Source organism: Penaeus japonicus, unplaced genomic scaffold (genome assembly GCF_977035675.1).
Source record: "Penaeus japonicus unplaced genomic scaffold, GWHDUDI00000001_assembly GWHDUDI00000041, whole genome shotgun sequence".
Lineage (NCBI taxonomy): Eukaryota > Metazoa > Arthropoda > Malacostraca > Decapoda > Penaeidae > Penaeus > Penaeus japonicus.
The window spans coordinates 3,088,360-3,109,761 of record NW_028234443.1 but is presented as its reverse complement, the minus strand read 5'-3'; the positions used below and the strand labels follow the sequence as shown (position 1 = coordinate 3,109,761).

General features: G+C 38.4%; 2 protein-coding genes across 2 annotated transcripts in view; one reads left to right on the top strand and one right to left on the bottom strand.

The window, feature by feature from the left end:
• The window catches only part of LOC122253921 (neuronal growth regulator 1), a 354,189-nt gene that overhangs the window by 116,287 nt on the left and 216,500 nt on the right, over window positions 1-21,402 (top strand). The gene's annotated exons all lie outside the window — the stretch shown is intronic.
• Window positions 4,688-21,402, bottom strand: part of LOC147466755 (uncharacterized) — a 58,592-nt gene continuing 41,877 nt past the window's right edge. Inside the window, exons 14-18 of the mRNA XM_086534308.1 lie at window positions 10,588-10,618; window positions 8,744-8,820; window positions 8,180-8,232; window positions 4,923-5,000; window positions 4,688-4,700 (exon numbers count right to left, since the gene is read on the bottom strand). Coding sequence (XP_086390434.1) covers window positions 4,688-4,700; window positions 4,923-5,000; window positions 8,180-8,232; window positions 8,744-8,820; window positions 10,588-10,618 — 252 coding nt within the window. The remainder of the gene's footprint in view (window positions 4,701-4,922; window positions 5,001-8,179; window positions 8,233-8,743; window positions 8,821-10,587; window positions 10,619-21,402) is intronic.

Below are 21,402 nucleotides of genomic sequence, written 5' to 3'. Positions count from 1 at the left end.
CACACACACACACACAAAAACACCAAAAAACATAACTATACTTAAAATTTTATATATACACATATATATCATAACTATATATGTATATTGTTTTAATATATAATAATATATATTTATTATAAAATATATATATAATATATATAATATAAATATATTTATTAATTTATTTTATTTAATTTTAATATATATTTTTAATTTTAAATTTATTTTATATATATATAATTTTATATATATAATATATTATAATATTTTAATATATAAATATTTTTTATAAAAAATTTTTATATATATATAATATAATATAAAAATGTATATTTTAAAATTTTATTTTTTAATTTTTTATATAATATATATTATATATATTTTAAATGTTTATATAAAATTTATAATTTATTTTTATAATATATATATGTTTTAATATTTATGAATTTTTTTATGAATATGATACTATAGTTAAAAAATACATAAATATAAATACTTAAATAAAAACCACATTTTACCAAACAAAATTTAACTTTGCATACACATCAGAACCCACTTACAAAGAAAACGATGATTACTCACGGGGGAACTTTTCCTCCGCAGGCCTTGTATCTTCTCCACCTGGACCCCGGGCTTTTATATAGAGGGACCCTCTCTAAAACCCGCCCAGTTCGATATGGGTTTATGATGGGGTTGGCGCCTGATCCTAACCCCTATCCTAATCAGATACTTGGTCCCTTGGCCCTTTTGTCCATTTGTCCTTTGTCAGCTTTTGCATAGGAGTGTTTTACGTTTTTTTTTTTTTTTTTTTTTTTTTCGTTTTGCTGTGCATGAATATTCTTGTCTATCTTTTGCTTTATCATTCTTGCTTGATGGCTCTCTATGTCTCTTTCTTTTTGTCTATCTCCCTTTTTCTTTCTCTCTTGTTTTTTTCTTTCTCTCTCTCTTACTTTTTATTTCTCTCTTTCTTGCTTTTTCTTTCTTTCTCTCTTGCTTTTTCTTTCTCTCTTGCTTTTTCTTTCTCTCTCTTGCTTTTTCTTTCTCTCTCTTGCTTTTTCTTTCTCTCTTTCTTGCTTTTTCTTTCTCACTATCTTGCTTTTTATTTCTCTCTCTCTTGCTTTTTATATCTCTCTCTTGCTTTTTATATCTCTCTCTCTCTCTCTCCCTCCCTTCCTCCCTCTCTCCCTCCCTCCCTCTCTCCCTCCCTCCCTCCCTCCCTCCCTCCTCTCTCTCCCCTTCCCCCCTCTCTCTCCCCTTCCCCCCCCCCCCCTTCCCCCTTCCCCCCCCTCTCTTCCCCTTCCCCCTCTTCCCCCCCCCCCCCCTCTCCCTCCAATTTTCCCCTCTCTTTTTCTTCTTTCAAATTTTCCCTACCTTTTTCTTCACCCTCTTTCCTCTCCTTTTCCTTTCTGTTACTTATTTTCGCCACGTCTGGGGCTTCATTTTCTTCATACATTTTTATTAAATTCATTCTTTCTATACCCTAAGCTGTTTTTTACAAACATATATTTTTTTACAAGATTTAAAAACTTTTATACTAAATACATTTTCTTGGGTTTACTTTCAACGCTCCTTTTTTATTTGTAATTATTCATCATTTTTTTTTTCATTTTGTTTTCTTTCAAATCATTGAAAATTTTTGCAAATGCTTTATACTTACATTAATACATATCAATATTTATGGAATCCAATGGGGAAATTTTATAGTACTGTTTTAAAACATTTAAATGTTAAAAACATATTTTTTTGTCTAAGCATGCACAAAAATATATACAACACACTCACACATACCTTATTTATTTTTAACTGTACTCCATTCCTTGTACTTTAAAAGCAGTAAAAAAATGATTCCCTTCCCCTCCCCTCTGTCACTTACACTAATTAAGATGAATTTTCTGTCGCTTACATACAAGAGATTCCCCTTACTTATCTTCCTTTTTTTTGGGTGCTTCATTTGCAAGGGGCCCTTTCAGATCGTCATTTTTTCTCTCCTCATGCTTCTGTCCCTTCATTAGAAACCTTCATTCACACATCCCACTTCACTGTATTTTTTCCTTAATTCTCCCGTCCCTCCTTCAGCGACATTCCCATCCTTCCCTCGGCTGGGGTTTTTTTGTTCTCTCCCCCCCCCACCTTTCTCCTTTTTGTGTTATAAACCTTTCCCCCCGTTTCCTTTTCAGTTTGGGCTCCCTCGCCTTGTTTTTTCCAAAAACCCTTTCCACAGGAATCAAGCCCACTTCTTTTGTTTTTGTCTGTTCTTTTTTTTTTTTTGAATTTAAAAACAGGGCGGGGGATTTTGGGGGTTTTTAATGGCCCAAGAAGAAAATATATTTTTCCATTTTTGGTTAAGTCCTCTTATCGGGATGTTTTCCTTTTTATTAAACAAAATTTTTTATTTTTGGGGGGATGGGAAAGTTTTCTTAATTTTTTCACCTTTCACTCGGAGGTTTTTTTAAGATTGGTTAAAAAACTAGACTCCTAACTGATTTGATGAATTTTGGTGGGACTGAAAACCTCGTAATCATTTAATCAGGTATTTGCATCCTTTTTTTTTACTTTTTAACAAGTTTAAAATTTTTTTTTTTCATTACAAGGGAAAAAAAAAAAATTTTTTCTTTGATTTTGTGTTTTAATTTTTCATACTTTGTGAGAATAAATCCAATTTTTTAAAAATAATAAATCTGTTGTAAAACTCAATTTGCCTTTTTTTTTTTTTGGGGTTTTTTTTTCTTCTTTAATTGTTAAAGGGATAATTCATTTTATAATACCATTACCACTAATTTTTTCATTTAAAAATAATAATAATTTTTTTCACCTAAACCCCTTTTTTTATATTTAAAACCCGTTTTGTCACAGCATTAGGGGCCCTATACATTTATTTTAAAATATTATTTTGTTTACATATAGATTTTTTTTAAGTATGTAAAAACTTATGGTTTTTTCACACCTTTTTTTTTCGATTTGTAGCTTTTTTAAACAAGAATTTTTCAGATTATACCCTATTTGATATAAGATTTGCATTTTTCATTTACATATGTAGGAACATAATTTTCATCAAAAATTAAAGGGTTCACATTTCTGCCCACTATACTCATGAAATAGGATTATGAACCATGTGTTTTTTTAAAAATGCAAATTTATCATTTATTCACGGGTGAAGAACTTCTTTGGTTTGGGAAAAATAAAACCCTCGAAAAAGGGTAAGTTCTTTATTATTCTTCTTTTGTATTTTTTTTTTGTAAAAATTTAGGAAAGGGAGAGGGAAAAAGAAAAAATTCTGAGGCTGTAGAAACTTCCCTTACTTTTAACATGGGTTTAGAACTGTGTACGCACCTTTTTAGAATTTGGGTTAGGGTTTTTATACTATTTTTGTTTTTCCGTTTTGTTGTCTGCTGGGGAGATTTTTAACTATTGTAGCCAGTAGTTTGATTAATTTTTCTTGATTTTATTTTTGGGTAATTTTTAAAAATTTTTGGGTTTTTCAATTTTTTTTGGTTGGTTGTGATGAAAAATTTCTTTTGCACAGAACATTTTAAAAAGGGAAATTTATCCCTTTGAAATTTTTGGGGAAAAAATAATTTTCTTTAAGAAAATATAGTTCAACTAAAAAAATTTCATTAAATTTTTCATAGGAAGTAAGTTATCATTACAAAAAGGGAGGTTAGTCCTTTTTGGGCAAATACTATGGTCTTTGTTTTTACTTCATATTACATAAAAATTTCTTTTACAAGGGGGTTTGGGTCCGGCTTTTACTCTTGTAGATCTCCCATTTTCCCAAAATTTGATGAAGTTCATTTAGGTGTGATTGTAGTGAATATGAATTTTACGGGTGCCCTGATACAGAGTTTGCAGACCCAAAAGCCCCCTTGTTTTATATAAGGTAACCATGCTTTGCATGAGAGAGAGTTTGAACCAGAATGAGAATAAACTTTTGTTTGATTTGAAGTGTGTTGACAAGCATTTTAGATTTATTTTATTCATGTTTTGAAATTTTTTTGTCACAGCATTTGAATTGGATATGAGAATGTGCTTTGACTATGAATTAATTTTGACAATTGTATTTTTTTTTGGGTTTTTGCAACAAAAGTTACTGCATTTTAGTTTTATTGTATATACTTAATTAGTTTTATTTATGTTTTCCCCCTTTTCTTTTTCCAATGGTTTGGGACCACCTGTATAATTGCTTTGCTTAGCTGTTATTGAAATTTAAATTGTAGGCATTGAAAGCCATTCTTCAATTCATTTAATTTTTTGTTTGGACTTATTTTTTTTTTTTGTATTTATTTGCCTTTTTCTTTTCATTGTGAAACTGCATTTAATTTTTATTACTTAGTTTGAATTCTTTGGGTTTTGGATTTATCTGAAAAAAAAAACATTTCCCTTTTTTTTTATCTTTTTTGTTTACTGAACATGTGTTTTCATAGCTCTAGATGATGTGTGTAGTGTTGCTGATATTTGAGTGTGTTTTAATTGTGTGGAAAAGCTTTGGGATGATATTGTTGTTTGTGATACTGTGCACAAAAAAAACAAGTTTATTTTTTGGGAAATTTGTTTTTCACACTAAAACACAGTCAAAATTCATCTATGTTGAGTCAAGGTTATTGGTCAAGTCCACTTCACCTCTCCGATATTAGTGGAAATTTTTTGGGGGCCCTTTAAAAATCTTAAACAATACGATGCAAACATTTATAATATAATTTTTCAGGCCCTATTTCTCATGCCTGGAAGCATAGGCATATCTTTTATTTAAATTTAAATTTTTAGGCTGTTTTTTCTATGGGCCCCAAAATTATAGATGCTATTTATTTTCTTGTTGATGATTAGCTTTTTTGTGAATAAAATTTATTTTTAGAGACTCCATTTAAGTCATTTTTATCACTGTTATTTATGAGAGAGAAAAAAAAGAATGTTACAATATTTCGAAAAAAAAGGTTCGATATTACAAAAGGTTGTAGTTTGTATTCTTGCACAAGGGAATTGCGAGAGCATTTAAAATGGGACATGATCCCCTTTTGGGCCGACTGTATAATTTTTAGGGATATAAGTATTTATTTTTGAGTAGTGGGAGGTGTATTTTGGTGTATAAAGTTGTTGTTTTTTTATTATATGATATATTTTTTGTAGTTAGTAATAGACTTTTTTTTTTTGAATTGACTTTAATTTTTATTAATGTGTCTTAGTTTATTTCCTTTGGGGTTGTGAAATGCAGGTAAATCAGCCTTTTTTTGGCCTTTTAAAATATTTTATTTTTTCCTGTTGTTGTGGTTTGTTTAAGTAAATCATTATCTTTTCCGTAACTGCAATGTTTTTTTTTATTTTTTACTTTTTTTTACTACAGTTCGTTCATGTTTTAAATTTAAATGGAGTTCATGAAATAAAACAAACCCAAAAAAGCAACACGCGGCGAAGCCAAACCCTCCCGTCGTGATTCCGGGGGGGGAGGAAACCATCCCGGCGTCGTTTATGCCGGGAGTGAGCCGAACTGCAGTCGTACAGTTCCAAGGCTATCCCGAGGATGTGGATTATCTCAAGGAGCACGATTTGGGGTTTTTTATCGCAAGTAGGTTTTTTACTTTTTGTTTTTTTTTATTGATAGGTTTCTTTCTTTTTTTTCAGTGATTATTAGTATTCATTTTGTATTTTGTATGTATATTTCCTTTTTTCATTCTAATATTTATTTTTATGATTATTATGTTTTTAGTTTTTTTGTTATCTTCTTTGTTTTTTTTACTCTTTCTTAATCTCTCTCTCTTAACTTTATTTTATTTGTCTTTTTTTTTCTTGTCTCTATCCCTCTCACTCTTGAGTCTCTTTCCAACCCTCTAGTTTTCTTTCTTTCAGTCTTTCTCATTCCTTTTCGCCTTTTCTTTTTCCTCCCTCGTTTTTCCCCCTCTCCCTCCCTCTCCCTCCCCTTCCCCTCTCCCTCCCCTCTCCCCCCTCCCCTCCCCTCCCCCTTCCGGGTTTTTCTCTGCTCTCCTTTCCCCATTCTCTTGGCATAATGCTTTTTGCCAAAAGTTCTTAAATTCCCAATTTCGGCAATTTCCTTTTGGACCAAACGTAAACCCCAGGGACTGGGTACCCCCACCCCGTTTACCCCAAATCCTCTTATAAAAAAAAGGGGGGGGCCCCCCCCCCCACCCTCCCCTCCTCGTGGGGCCGCCCCCCTATCTTTCTCTCCTCCCTTCCTCCTCATTTTCCCCCCACTCAATCATCACCCTCACTCACTCACTCACTCACTCACTCACCCCTCCTCTCTCTCTCTCTCTCTTATCTCTCTCCCTCTCTCTCTCTAGCTCCTCTCTAGCTCGCTCTCTCTCTCCCAGCTCTCCTCTATCTACATATTTCTCTATCACTAATAACTCCACTCACCACTCACTCAATCACGAACTCACTCACCTCCACTCACATCACTCGCTCTCATCTCTCTCTCCTCTCGCTCACTCTCTCTATCTCTCTAACCTATCTCTCTCATCCTCTCGTCTCGCTCTCTCTCTCTCTATCACTCTCTACACTCTATCAACTCTCTCACTATCTCAATCATCCTCCCAAAATACGCCTTATCAACTCCTACCTTTTTCCGCCTCCTTCTTTATCGCGCCCTCTCGCTCCCTGTCAATTCCTCTACCGACTGTACCTTCTTATCCTCCATGTCCCATTAATCTACAGACAATGCCATTCACTCTACACATCGAAAGACAGCTCACTATCTCACTCATTCCCCTCTCTCGTCACTTCTCCACTTCCACCTAAAAATTGCCAAATTAATAATTGCTCAATGCCAAAATACACTAACCCATCCCTTTCTATCTGCAACAGGTCACAGGGTTTTGAAGACCCTATGCTTACACGCAGGGCCGCGTGTGCGTGCTCGCTCCTTCCGCGTCATCAAATCATTCACATGAAAGAGCCGGGAACGAGAAAGTCCAATCGCCGCAGCCCATGGTTAAAAGTCGTACGATCATAGTCCTCAGAGGTGCGTCCGTTGAGCTTGATTCATTCATGTTGTTAGGGATATTCATTGTTATTATGTTTATATTGTTATATTAGTAAGTAGTAGTATTTTATCATTATGGTGTGTTAGTATTATACATTGTACTTAAATAGTAGGCATAGTCGTAGAAGTACATAATAATCAATATAAATTAGACTAAAGCTTACTGGTAACATTAATCAACTTTTCAACTCGACTATAATTTTCTATGACTTAAAGTATTTATTTCAATAAAGGAAAAGACTAAAAATGGTAGAAAGAAAGTCAAAATTTATAGTAAGGATAAAAACAGTTGCCTTTTTTATTGATAACAAAAGTGCCAGTATATCATTCTAATATATACATTTGAAGACTTTATATAGCAACTTTGCCAATTATACCCAAGATATCTTGCTTAAAAGTGAAATTAGATTTTGATTGAAGATTCAATTGGCTTGACTTTTTTTTTATCTTCTTTTTTCTTTGTTCTTAATCCTTCACTACATGGTTTTTCTCATGGAATAAACAATTATATTATAGTTCCCTCTTTCATAAACTGTTTTTGCTGCTCTTTCTAGTATTATCCTTTTTTTCATTAGTCTCTTCTCCTTGTTGTAGAAAATGGGATGATTGGTGATTCGTAAAGACGGGTATTGTGGGGGATAACTATCTAAATTTAACAAATATTATTTACCTCTTATAAAGCAAATTCTTTTTACTTTTATAGTAGATTTTGATGTCTCTTTTATGATGAGTCACACCTAATAGCTGTTTAATTTGATTATAATATAATTCTCATTTGTGTGAGGTATTCTGTGGAGATAATGCAAGATTTTATTTATGATTGGACCCTGTGTTTAAGATATTTGCTGAAAGAATTTTGCAGTATTAAGCAGTGGGAGCTGGTTCTTGCAATATATACTTTGGAAAAACAGTATCTATAATCCAAGATCAAACAAGTTACCCATGGTTGTCGTAGCCAGTTTTTGATAAAAAGAGGAAGGAAGAGATTCACATAGTATAAGGAAAAAAAAGTAATATTAAGTAAATAAATAGAATATGTATAATATGTATCAGAATATATTCTTTGATATATATGAAAGGTAGATAAGTATTTGTATCTTAATGGAATAGTGACAATGTAAAAAGCGGTAGGATTTACTATATGAGAAGATGCTCACAATTGTCCTATTGTGGAGCATTAGTTTTCCTGGTAAACAGTTTTCTTACCATGGAACAATTGCCTTCTCAGTGAACGATTGTACTATCATGGAACAATTTTTCTATCATGGAGCATTTGACTTCTTAGTGAATAATTTTCCTATAATGGAACAATTGTTCACTGATCAGTTGTCCTATCATGGAACAATTGTTCTATCATGGAGCATTTGTTGTCTTAGTAAACAAATTGCCTTATCACAGAACAATTATTTTCTCATTAAACAGTTATTCCTTATCCTAATTCCACTCCAAATATCTTTTTTGAATACTCTTGTTCTAAATAGATAGATAGTTATATTAATATTCTCATAATATCATTTTACCATTTTCCATCTCATATCTATCAAAATATTCATATTACCATCCCCCCCCATCCAAAAATATATATTTTCCATCACATTTCTATCAATAATTTCACATTACCATCCCCCCCCCCCATCCAAAAGATCTTCGTCGAACTGGACGAGCTGCGCTACAACGAAGGACACTTAGAATGGAAGGAAACGGCCTCTTTGGGGATCAAGTACGAGGTGCCCGTCGGGAGGGGTGGCCAACCGCTGGGGAAAGCCTCACATTGCCTTCCTCAACTTCCATGCGCTCTTCAGCCTTCGCAAGGGCCTCGATACAGGTAGGTTGTGGGTCTTTTGTCTCTTTGGTTTAGGAGGTGGGTGGGTTTAGGTTGTAAGTGGTTTTCTTTTTTTCTTTTCTTTTTTCTTCTTCGTCGTCATCTTGTTCTTCTTCTTTTTGTTATCATTCTTCTCATTATTATTATTATTATTATTATTATTATTCTCATTCTTCTTCTTCTCCTTTTTGTTTTGTTTTTTGCTGTACTTTTTTATTTTTTCATTCTCTTATCCATTTTTTCTTTCCTTGTCTTTCTGTTTTCTCTTCTTTCTTTTCTTTCTTTTTTTTCTTATCTGGGATATGTTTGGAATTTTGTTTCTGTGTATAGGTGATGTTTCGTTTTTTTCAGGGGGGCGGGGTCTTTTATTTATTTTTCACGCAAAAAAAGGTAAAAAAAAACGATATTTTGCCCCTGCATCTTTTCAATGAAGAAAGTAAAGAGGAAGGACATATATAGAGAGAGAAGAGAGTAATTATTTTCTTTATCAAAATGTAAAGAGTATTGAATTTACTTTTTCAAGATGTTAAACATTATTGACATTTGGCCGTTACGAGTGAGTAATTTTGGGTCATGTGAGTGAATAATTTTGGGTCAAGTGAGTGCGTAATTTTCGGTCATGTGAGTGAATAATTTTGGGTCAAGTGAGTGCGTAATTTTCGGTCATGTGAGTGAATAATTTTGGGTCATATAAGTGAGTGCTTTTGGGTGGTGTGAGTGAGTGTAATTGGATAAAGATTTTGAATGTTTTGTTATGTATGTTAAAATAAAGACACATCTTAGGGGGTGAGAGTGGATTCTTATGAGAGAGAGAGAGAGAGAGAGAGAGAGAGAGAGGGAAGAAATGAGAGAGGAGAGAGGAGGAGGAGGAGGAGAGGAGAGAGGGGAGAGAGAGGGAGAGAGAGAGAGGAGAGAGGGGAGGGAAAACGAGTGAGAGGGAGAGAGAGGAGAGAGATGAGGAGAGGAGAGAGGAGAGGGGAGAGAGAGAGAGAGAGAGAGAGGAGAGAGAGAGGAGAGAGAGGGGAGAGAGAGAGAGAGGATGTATTGTGTTGGTGTGCGAAATTTTTTGTAGGTCGTGTTCATTAAAAATTCGTTTAAAAGAATAAGTCTACTACATATTGTGTTAACTGTGATGGTTATGGGTTAGGGTGGCTTTTACTTTTTTTAGTTGGTTTATTAAGGCTTTTCCCTTTTAGTTGTAAATCTGTATATAATCAAGGTCTTTATTGGGGAGGGGGGGGGGGGCGCTTGGAATTTATACATGGGATGATGATCATACGTGCGCATGCGACACACCACAACACACAACACACACACACACACACACAACCCACACCCCAAACCCACAAAACACAAAACACTTTTTCTTTTTCTTTTTCTTTCTTCTTTTCCTTCCCTCAATCCCCCCTTCCCCCCCCTCTGCCCACCCTCCCTCCTTCCTTTTTTTTTCCCCACTCCAATTTTCCTCCCTCCTCCTTCCCTTCTTTCCTCCCTCCTCCTTCCCTCCTTTCCTCCCTCCTTCCCTCCCTTCCTCACCCATCCCTCTTTTCTTCCTCCTATCTCGTTCCCACTTCTCGTCCCTCACTTGCTCTCCCTGCACTCTCTCCCTCTCTTATCCTCTCCCTCGTCTACTCGTGCGCTCTCTTATCTGCTCGCCTCTTCTTCTCGTCCCACTCTCTCTCTCCCTCTCTTCTCGACGATCTTCCCGTCTTTCGCGTCTTATCCACTCTCTGCCCCTGTGAGTCCTCGACGTCCTCTATCGTTGCCTCACGCTAGCGGCCAAGGTACCTACGTGTGAGAGCTGAGAACGGGCACGTGTGACCCTAGATATAGCCAGGGGTGTTTCGAGTTAAGAAAAGAAGCATGCATAAGCTCGAGCACGTGCGATAGCACGCCCCACGATTTCAAGCCTCACTGCCCCATTCGAGCCACGGGTCGCCATGGCAGCTGGAAACGACGATGTGCTGCGTGCTTATTCTAGAGCGGGGTGAAAAATAGGCGAGAGAAAGTAATCGCGGGGTTAGAATGAAGATAGAAAGATAAGCGGATAAAAGGATAGGTGGATAGGTAATAGTGAACGGTTTCTTTCTGAACGGATTGATAGTAGAATAAAAGGAAGGGGAAATAGAAGAAAATACATGAGTATACCCTGAGGAAGAGTTATAACGACAATGGCCTTTGGCATATTCGTGTTTTGTTTTTGTTTTCTTTTCGTTTTTTTTCCCCTTTGTTGTTTTGTTTACATGGGTAATTTTGTGCGTAATTGGGTAATTTTGACATCAGTGTTTGAGGTTAGGGTTATGGAGAGGAAGAGCGAGTTATTAACAACAAAAATTATAATAATGATAATAATGATGATGGTGATGATGATAACAATTATGATGATGAAAAAGATAGTGATGCTGGAGAAGACTGCCTTTCGAAAACTTATTGGTTTCAAATTGCTATTGCCGCTTTTCTTTTGTGATACAGTAAGGTAACGTTGGACTATTTGTAATACATTGTGGCTCACAAATTTTAACATTAACACTTGCTGTGGCGGAAGTTTTAACACTAGAAGATCACAATGGCTTGCCGTTTGCACACGCTAACTTTCCTAATCAAAGGTCACCGGTGTGGTAAGAGACTCATCTCTCCCTTTCTCTTTCTCTCTGTCTGTCTCTCTCTCTCTCTGTCTCGTCTTCTGTCACTCTCTCTCTCACTCTCTATCTCTCTCCTCTTCTTTCTTCTCTCAGCTCTCTCTCTCTGTCTGTCCTGTCTCTCTCGCTCTGTCTCTCTCTCCTGCTCCCTCACATCTCTCTCTCGGTACGTTCTCTCCACTCATCTGGTCTTCGTGCCCCCTCTCTCCTCTGGCTAACTCTCCTCTCTCTCGATGGCTCTCCCTCTCTCTTTCTTTCTTTCTCTCTAGTCTTTCCGTTCTTTCTCTCTTTCTTCCTCTTTCTCTCTCTTCTCCTCTCTTCTCTTCCTTCTATTCTCTTCTCTCTCTTCTCTCTTGCTCTTCTCTTCTCTCTCTTCTCTTCTCTTCTCTTCGCTTCTGCTTACGATTCTATTCTCGAGTCTCTTCTCTTCTCTTCTCTCCCTTCTCTTCTCTTCTCTTCTCTCTTTCTCTCTTCCTTCTCCTTCTCTATCGCTCTTCGCCTTCTCTTTCTCTCTTCTCTTGCTCTTCTCTTCTCTTCTCCTTCTCTTTCTCTGAGCTCTGTCTCTTTCCTTGCTCTTCTCCTTTCTCTTCTCGGGGTTCTCTCACTTCTCTTCTCTTTCCTCTTCTCTAGGGTCCGGGTCTTGGCTCGCATTCTCTTCTCTTCTCTTCTCTTCTCTTCTCTTCTCTTCTCTTCTCCTCTCCTCTCCTCTCTTCTCTCTAATAAAACACACGGAGAAAATATAATAGACAGAGAGAGAGAGAGAGACAGAGAGTAAGATAGACAGATAGACAGAGGCAGAGAGAGAGAAAGAGAAAACGAAAAGGACGAAGTGCAGTGTTCCTGATCTACCCGAGTGCGGGGGATTTCCCTTCGTCCGAACTCCTGTGTTGCATTTGCTGCAGGCGTGGGAGAGGGGGGGAGGGGGGGGCGTAGGGGGGAGTAATAGGAGTGGGAGGGGGGGGGGGGAGGGGGGGGGGGGGGGGGGGGGAGAGTGGGGGGATGGATGAATGTGGGTGGTTTAGAGAAAAGGGCGAGAAAGGAGGGGAGAGAGAGCGAAGGAGGAGAGGTGGAGGAGGGAGGAAAGAGAACGAGGAATAATAACGATAAAGGAAAGAGAAATTGAGTAGGAGGAGGAGGAGGTCTAGGGGGGGGTCAAGAGGAAGGAGGGGGAGGAGGTGAAAAACAAGGGGGGAGAGGACGGGTATGGGGTGTTTGATGAAAGGAAAGAGGAGGAGGAGGCGCGGGGAAGAGGAAGCGGAAGAGCAAGAGGAACAAGCAGAGGAAGAGGAGGAGGAGAGGATAGGAGAGACAGAGAAGGGTGTGGGGAGGGTGATTGGCCCTTTAGCAGCCTTCGAACCCACGTGATAAGCACGGTGGGGACACTGCTCTGACGCTCCCGTTCCTTCCTCCTTCTCACCTCTTCTCCCCCTCTTACCCAACCTCTTCCTCTTCTCCTACCTCTCCCTCTTCTCGCCCCCTCTTCTCCCTCCTCTTCCTCTCTTCTCCCGGTCACATTCTTCCTCTTCGCTTCTCCCTCTCTCCCCCCTCTTTCCCTCCATCTCCCTCCTCTTCCTCTCCTCTTCTCCCTCCGCTTACTTCTCATTCTCTCCCTCCTTTCCCTTCCTCCCGCCATCTCTCCCCTCCTCTCCCCTTCTCTTCCTCTTTCTCTCCTCCTCTTTTACTCTCTTTCTCCTCTCCCTCCTATTCCTTCACTCCCTCCTCTCCCTTCTCTCCTCCCTCTCACTGCCCTCCAACCTCTCCTCACTGCATCCTCCCATTTTCACTACCCTCTTCTTTAACTTTCATATATCATCCACCCTTTCTCTTCTCTCCTACTCGCCCACCTCTCAACCAAACCCATGCCCGCACTCCTTTTATCCCTTCCCATCCTCTCCCCCTCACTCCCCTTCCTCTCCCCCTTCATCCTCCCACCCTTCATTCTTTTCTCCTCCCTTTCCTCCTTCCCACTCTCTCCCTCGCTCTCTCTTCCTCCTCCTCTTCGTCCTCCTCTTCGTCCTCCTTCCTCCTCTTCCTCCTCCCTTCCTCCTCCTCTCCTCCTCGCTCCTCCTCCTTCCCCTTTTCCTCTCCTCCTCATCCTCCTCCAAATCCGCCGCCTCTTCCTCCTCTTCCTCCCTTCTTCTCCTCCTTCTCCCTTCCTCTCTTCCTCCTCCTGTCTCTCCTCCTCCTCTTCTTCCTTCTCCTCTTCCTTCTCTTCCTCCTTTTCCCTTCCCTGTTCCTCCCTCCTCATTCCTTACCTCCTCCTCCTCTTCTCCTCCTCCTCCTGCCTCCTCCTCCTCCCTCCTCCTCCTCTTCTTCCTCCTCCCTTCCCTCTCAACACCCACCCCCCTTCCCTCTCCCCTTCCTCCCACTTCTCATAACTCATTTTTGTATACACACATAAATAACCCCTCCCTCCCTCCCTCCCTCCCTCCCTCCCTCCCCCTCTCAATCCCCCCCTCCCCTCTCCTCACCCCCTCCCTCTCCCTCCCTCTCCCTCTTACCCCTCGTTGACAAGACATATTCGACCCCTCCCCCCTTCTTATTCATCTCTACCTTTTCGAAATGACAGTGCATTTTTGGGTCCTAATGTTTTCATATCGTTGGGGGAAGGGGGGGCGGGTGGGTGGGGGGGTCCCTGGCTGCCGTATGTTGTTTTTTTTTGTTGTTTCTAATTTTTATCCATAATGATGGGATGGTGCCTAAATTTAGGAATAATGTTGCGTTCCGTTTATGTGGTGTTTTTTTTCTCTCTGTCTGTCTGTCTCGTTTATCTGTCTCTGTCTCTCTCTCTCTCTCTCTCTCTCTCTCTCTCTCTCTCTCTCTCTCTCTCTCTCTCTCTCTCTCTCTCTCTCTCTCTCTGTCTCTCTATCTATCTATCTATCTTTCGTTTCTCCTCTCGGGTTATTTTCAGTCTTTACATTATTATCACTATCGCCATCTTCCATTCCTCCCTCCTCGTCTCCTTCCACTCCCACTCCCACTTCTCACCGGGGGGGAGGGGTGGGGGGGGGGGGGGGGTGGGGGGGGGGGGGGGGGGGTGGGGGGGGGGGCACCCCCCCTCCCCCTCCCCCTTCCCCTTCCCCATCCCCTTCCCATACCCCATCCCCTTCCCCATCCCCTTCCCCATCCCCCTCCCCCTCCCCCCTTCCCCCTTCCCCCTATGGTGCACGACGATTGCAAAATTTAGAGAAGAAAAAAAAGAAGAATGTCGGGAGGAAGAACAGGAAATTTGGACGCATGTTTCGCAAGTGTCTTGTGCGTGTTTTTGTTTTTTCTTCTGTCTCTCACCTTTTTTCTTTTTAGCACGGGATTTTCCCCTCGGAAACTATTTGGGCCTTTTTTAATGTGGGTTTATGTAGTAATAAACGTACGTACATATATGTGACTAATATAATATATATATATATATATATATATATATATATATATATATATATATATATATATATATATAAATATATAAATATATAAATATGTGCATATATTTATGCGTGTGTGATATATATACATAAATATGTGTGTGTGTGTGTGTGTGTATCACACATATATATATATATATATATATATATATATATATATATATATATATATATATATATATATATATATTATATGTATGTATGTATGTGTGTGTGTGTGTGTGTATGTATGTATGTATGTATGTATATAATTCGAGGAAAAGTAAAAACAAAAAAAAACAAAAAAAGTCCGCACTCTCTCCATGACTTTCTTCTGGTCGGCCGCAGAGCCTGCCTTCCGCGTGCTAAAAGTCGGGTACTCCCTTGTTTGCGTAACAGAAGTTTGATCTCAATCGCCCAGCTCTTTCTTCCTACTTCACGACGCTTGTCCGGCCGTGTTTGAACTTCTCGATTCTCTCCTCCTACCTCTTAATTAATTAAGCGATAGAGCGCTTGTCCCCCTTATTGCAATGCAATGCAAGTCTGCAAAGGAATTTCAGCCCCTTGATAATTCCTAGTAAAGCCTTCGACTGCATTGTGTTTGTTGTTATGCAGCCACAGGTGTTTCCGCTTCTAAGCATCCGAGCGCTGCGGTCAGCTGTTTAAAGAAAGTTATGGTCGAAATTGATTTTTTTATTTTATTTAGCCTTGTATTTGTGTTTGTTTGTTTGTTTGTTTTATTGTGGGATTGTTCTTTCGGTTATTATGAATGGTAGGTTTTATTCTTTCATCTCTTTCTCTCACTTTCTCTCTCTTTCTCTTTCTCTCCCTCTCCCTCTCCCTCTCCCTCTCCCTCTCCCTCTCCCTTCCTCCCTTCCTCCCTTCCTCCCTCCCTCCCTCCCTCCCTCCCTCCCTCCCTCTCCCTCCCTCCCTCTATTTACTTAATGTAATCGAGTTAATAGAAGCATAAATACAAATTCCAAAGCGAAGGTATTGAATACGAGCGCTTAACACCAGGCACAGACACGACCTTGTCGAATGAATAAATGTCTGACAAAAAAAAAGAAAGAAATAAAATAACAAAACAAAATTAGTTAAAAAAAAAAGGAAAACAAAGAACAGGGCCTTTGTTACCAGAAGGTCTGCGCGGGAAGGGAGTGATCGTGGCACCGTTAACTTTGATTGGGAGTTTTATGGCATGGGAGCTTAATCAAAATGAGCGAGTGGTATGAATTGTAACTGATTGTTGACTAAACTCGTGTCGTTGTACATGCTTGTACCATGGACTGAACACACGCACGCATTACTTTAGATGTGGATAATATAGAATTTATATATATAATATATATATAAATAATATATAACCATTATATATACATATATATATATATATATAAGATATATATATATAAATTTATATATACATATATAAAAATACATTTTTTTAAATATATGTATAATATATATACATATTTATATCTATAAAATATATATATATATATATAAATATATTATCTAGATAATATAATAAAGGTAATGTTGTGTGTGTGTGTATCTATTGTGTGATATAATATTATATATATATAGAATATCTAATATATTTATATATATATATACATATATATATATATATATATATGACTTATAGATAGATAGAGGGAGAGAGAGAAAAAAGGGAGAAAGTAGATTGATAGATAGGTAGGTAGAGGAAGAGAGAGAGAGAGGAAGGGGAAGATAGATTTATAGATAGATAGAGGGAGAGAGAGAAAAAAGGGAGAAAGTAGATTGATAGATAGGTAGGTAGAGGAAGAGAGAGAGAGAGGAAGGGGAAGATAGATTTATAGATAGATAGAGGGAGAGAGAGAAAAAAGGGAGAAAATAGATTGATAGATAGGTAGGTAGAGGAAGAGAGAGAGAGAGAGAGGAAGGGGAAGATAGATTTATAGATAGATAGAGGGAGAGAAATGAAGATAGTCTGCAATGATCACGACTCCGTTTAGTTGTTCTTCCAAGACTGATGGAGACAGCGCCGACTACCTGGGTGATTTGTCTTGTTTTTTAGGTGCATCGTCTGTATGTATGTGTGTGGGTATGTTTTTTTTCTCTTTTTTTTTCTCTTTTTACTTTCTTGTTTTAGCTTTTTTTCTTTCTTTCTTTCGTTTTCACTATTTTTTTTCTCTCTTTTTATCTCTCTTATATTTTCTCTTTTTTTTCTTTTCTCTCTCTCTCTCACTCTCTCTCTCTCTCTCTCTCTCTCTCTCTCTCTCTCTCTCTCTCTCTCTCTCTCTCTCTCTCTCTCTCTCTCTCTCTCTCTCTCTCTCTCTCTCTCTCTCTCACTCACTCTCTCTCTCTCTCTCTTACTCTCACTCTCACACAGTCAGAGTCTCACTCTCCCTTTCCACCTCCCTCCTCCCTGTCCCCATTTTCAACCCTTACCCCATAACCCTATCCCACCCATCTAAGCCAGTTTCGTAAACCAGTTGATAGTATTGATGTTTTTATTTTGTTCTCTTTTTTTTTCCTATTCTCTCGCTCCCCCCTCTCCTCTCCTCTTCTCACCCTCCCCCCTCTCCTCTCCTCTTCTCTCCCTTCCCCCTCTCCTCTCCTCTTCTCTCCCTCCCCCCTCTCCTCTCCTCTCCTCTTCTCTTCTCTCCCTCCCTCCCCCCTCTCCTCTCCTCTCCTCTTCTCTCCCTCCCCCCTCTCCTCTCCTCTCCTCTTCTCTCCCTCCCCCCTCTCCTCTCCTCTTCTCACCCTCCCCCCTCTCCTCTCCTCTTCCTGCCTTATCTTCCTCCTCTCATTTCTCACTTCTCATTTCTCCCCCTCCTGCTCCTCCTCTTCTTCCTCCTCCTCCTTTCCTTCCTCTCCTTCCTCCTCCTCCTCTCCTTCCTCGTCCTCCTCTTCCTCCTCCTCCTCTTCCTCCTCTTCCTCCTCCTCCTCTTCCTCCTCCTCCTCCCTCCTCCTCCTCCTCCTCCTCCTCCTCCTCCTCCTCCTCCTCCTCTCCTTCCTCCTCCTCCTCCTCCTCCTCCTCCTCTCCTTCCTCCTCCTCCTCCTCCTCTCCTTCTCTTCCTCCTTTTTCGTCATCTTTCTTCTTCTTCTCCTTCTTCTTCTTCTTTTCCTCCTCATTCTTCTTCCTCTTCCTCTTCCTCTTCCTCTTCCTCCTCCTCTTCTTTCATTTATAGCGAAAATCACAGACGTCAGAATTTAGTCCCCTTTATATCCATTTGTTCACTTGTTTTTTCTGAGTTCCTTTGGGGTAATTTTTTTCCTTGTAGAATTTCTCGGGTTTTTTTTTTCGACTTTGTTGGAATGGTTTGTCTTTTGTTTCTTTTGTTGTTTTTGTTGTTGTTATTTTTATTCTGGTTGTTAGTGTTGTTGTTATCATTATGTTGTTATTATTAATGTTTTTTTTTTCTTTTTTTCTTTTTTGCTGTTATTACTATTATAATAATAATAATAATAATAGTTATTATTATTGACCTTATTGTTATTATTATTATTATTACTATTATTATTATCATTATCATTATTATTATTATTATTATTATTATATATTTTTTACTGAAACGTAATTTTGTCGTATAGTTCAATAGGTCTTGTATTAACTTAGCCAGTTATCTTGTCGTTACTCTTGTTATCAATGGTAATTTTGTTAATATTAGTTTTCGTCTTTCTTTGTGTCTTCCTCTTTATATTGTTTCGTTTTCAAATCATCCATGTATCTTATGATTTTTTATTATTATTATGATAGTTCTTCCTCCCCTTTCTTCTTCTTCTTCTTCTTCTCCTTCTTCTCTTTTTTCTACTGCTTGTAGTTCTTCCCCCTTTTTCTTGTTGTTGGATTATCTTCTACTTCCTCCTCTTCTTATATTTCTCTTCTTTTTTTCTTCTTTTACTTCCTATACTTTTTCTTTTTATTCTCCTCCTCCTCCTCTTCATCCACTTCCTCCTCCTCTTCTTCATTCATTTCCTCCTCCTCTTCTTCATCCACTTCCTCCTCCTCCTCTTCATCCACTTCCTCCTCCTCTTCTTCATCCACTTCCTCCTCCTCTTCTTCATCCACTTCCTCCTCCTCTTCTTCATCCACTTCCTCCTCCTCCTCCTCCTCCTTTCGTTCTTCCATTTATTCCCTTCTTCATTTACTTCCTTGTTCGTTGTTAATAATTTGCTGAAATTATATGTATATTTCTTTTCCTCTTTTGTGTGATAAAAAGAGGAAATTAATTGCACAAGGATTTTGTATGTTTTTTCTTTGACTTTTGTGTGATAATGTTAATTAATGGTAATGATAATCGTCATCATCATCATTATCATCACAATAATGTGGATAGTAATTATGATACTTATAATGGCGATGATGATGATTATAGTAATGATAATGATGCTGCTGATGATAGTAATAATGATGATAAGAATGATGATGATGATGATGATGATGATGAAAGTAATAATGGTGATAATAATGCTGCTGATGATGACAGTAATAATGGTGATAAGAATGATGATGATGATGACAGTAATAATGGTGATAAGAATGATGATGATGATGACAGTAATAATGGTGATAAGAATGATGATGATGATGACAGTAATAATGGTGATAAGAATGATGATGATGATGAAAGTAATAATGGTGATAATAATGCTGCTGATGATGACAGTAATAATGGTGATAAGAATGATGATGATGATGACAGTAATAATGGTGATAAGAATGATGATGATGATGACAGTAATAATGGTGATAAGAATGATGATGATGATGACAGTAATAATGGTGAAAAGAATGATGATAATGATGACAATAATAAGGATGATAAGAATGGTCATCGTGATTATTGTATTCATTATTAAAACCATTCAGAACAACAATAATGAGAGTAATCATTTTGTTATCATTATTATTTTCATTGTTTGTGGTAATGTCATTAGTGTTGTTTTGTTATTATCATTGTTATCATTATTGATGTTATTACTGTTATTATTAAAGATAGTTTCATTATTGGTATTTTTATTATCTTTAGTATTATTAATATTATCACTAATTTTTTTTTTATCATCATTCTTATTAATATTTTTGTTATATTATCATTCTTATTATTATTGATATTAACATTATCATTAATATTATCATTATCATTAATATTATCATTATCATTATCATTATCATTATCATTATCATTATCATTATTATTATCCTTCCTCTTCTATTATTTCGATTACATTTTAATTACCCTATTTATTACTACTTTTTCTAACTGGTTATCTTTGTTCGCTTACAGGTACGTGTCATTGAGTTTCCATTTTGGCGAAGGTGTAGGGTAAGTGATTCTTAAAAGTTATTTTTTCTTTCTTTTTTTTCTTATTTCCTATTTTTTCTTTCTTTTTTTTTCCTTTTTTACGTTTGAAGGGAATGATATATTCCCCTCTTTCATATTTGTAGAGCTAATTGATTCATATAGTGTTCATATTGCCAACTGTATCACTGTAGAGTGTTAGAACACTGAAATGGATATTGAGGATGGGCCATCATATTGAGGGTAGAGGGGGGAGGGTAGGAGGGTAGGAGGGCAGAGGGGGGGGGGGAGGGAGGAATGAAAAGGACGAAAGGAAAGGCAGAAAGATTTTTCCTTTTTTCTTTTATTTTTATTTTATTTTTATTTTATTTTTCTTTGATTTTCTATTGTTTTTCTATTGTTTTCCTTTGCTTTGCTTTGGTTTGGACAAAGTTCGTGGTCGGGGGGAGGGGGGAGGGGTTGAAAGGGACGAATAAAAGGGTAGAGGTCCTTTTTCTTCCTTCGCTTTGCTTTGCTTTGCTTTGCTTTCGTTTTAGATACATTGCAGTGATCTTTTGCATATGGTGATGCTTCTTTTAGGGGGGGGGGGGGCATTTACACGCGGCCAGAGCGGCATTCTCATTGAAGTATTCGCTCAGGTGTGCTCAGGGAGTACACATAATACTCGACGGAAATAGGTTGTAGGACGTGCCACATTCACACGCGTACATACACACGCGCGCGCATTCACATACATACGTATTCACACACGCACGCATTCACACACACACATGCATTCACACACGCACAAACAAACACACATACACACGCACGCACGCATTCGCACACACACAAACAAACACACATACACACGCACGCACGCATTCGCACACACACAAACAAACACACATACACACGCACGCATTCGCACACACACAAACAAACACACATACACACGCACGCATTCGCACACCCACAAACAAACAAACACACACAAAAGAAAAAGTAAAAAAAAGACCGCGTACGTGCTTACGTGCATCCCCCTCTTCCCCCCTCCCCCCCTCCCCTCCCTCCTCTCCCTCCCCCTCCTCCCTCCTCCCTTCCCCCCCTCCCCCTCCCTTTCCTCCCCCTACCCCTCCCCCTATCCGCGTCCCATTCGGCGCCCTTGAGCGGTGTTCCTTATCCTGGGCGGCCAAGGAGCGTCCGGCCGGGAGAAAACGCGCGCAAAAACGTGCCCTTAAGCCAAGAGGAACAGGAAGTGAAGGGCATCGCCGCCCGCGCTGGTTGACGGGAGGGC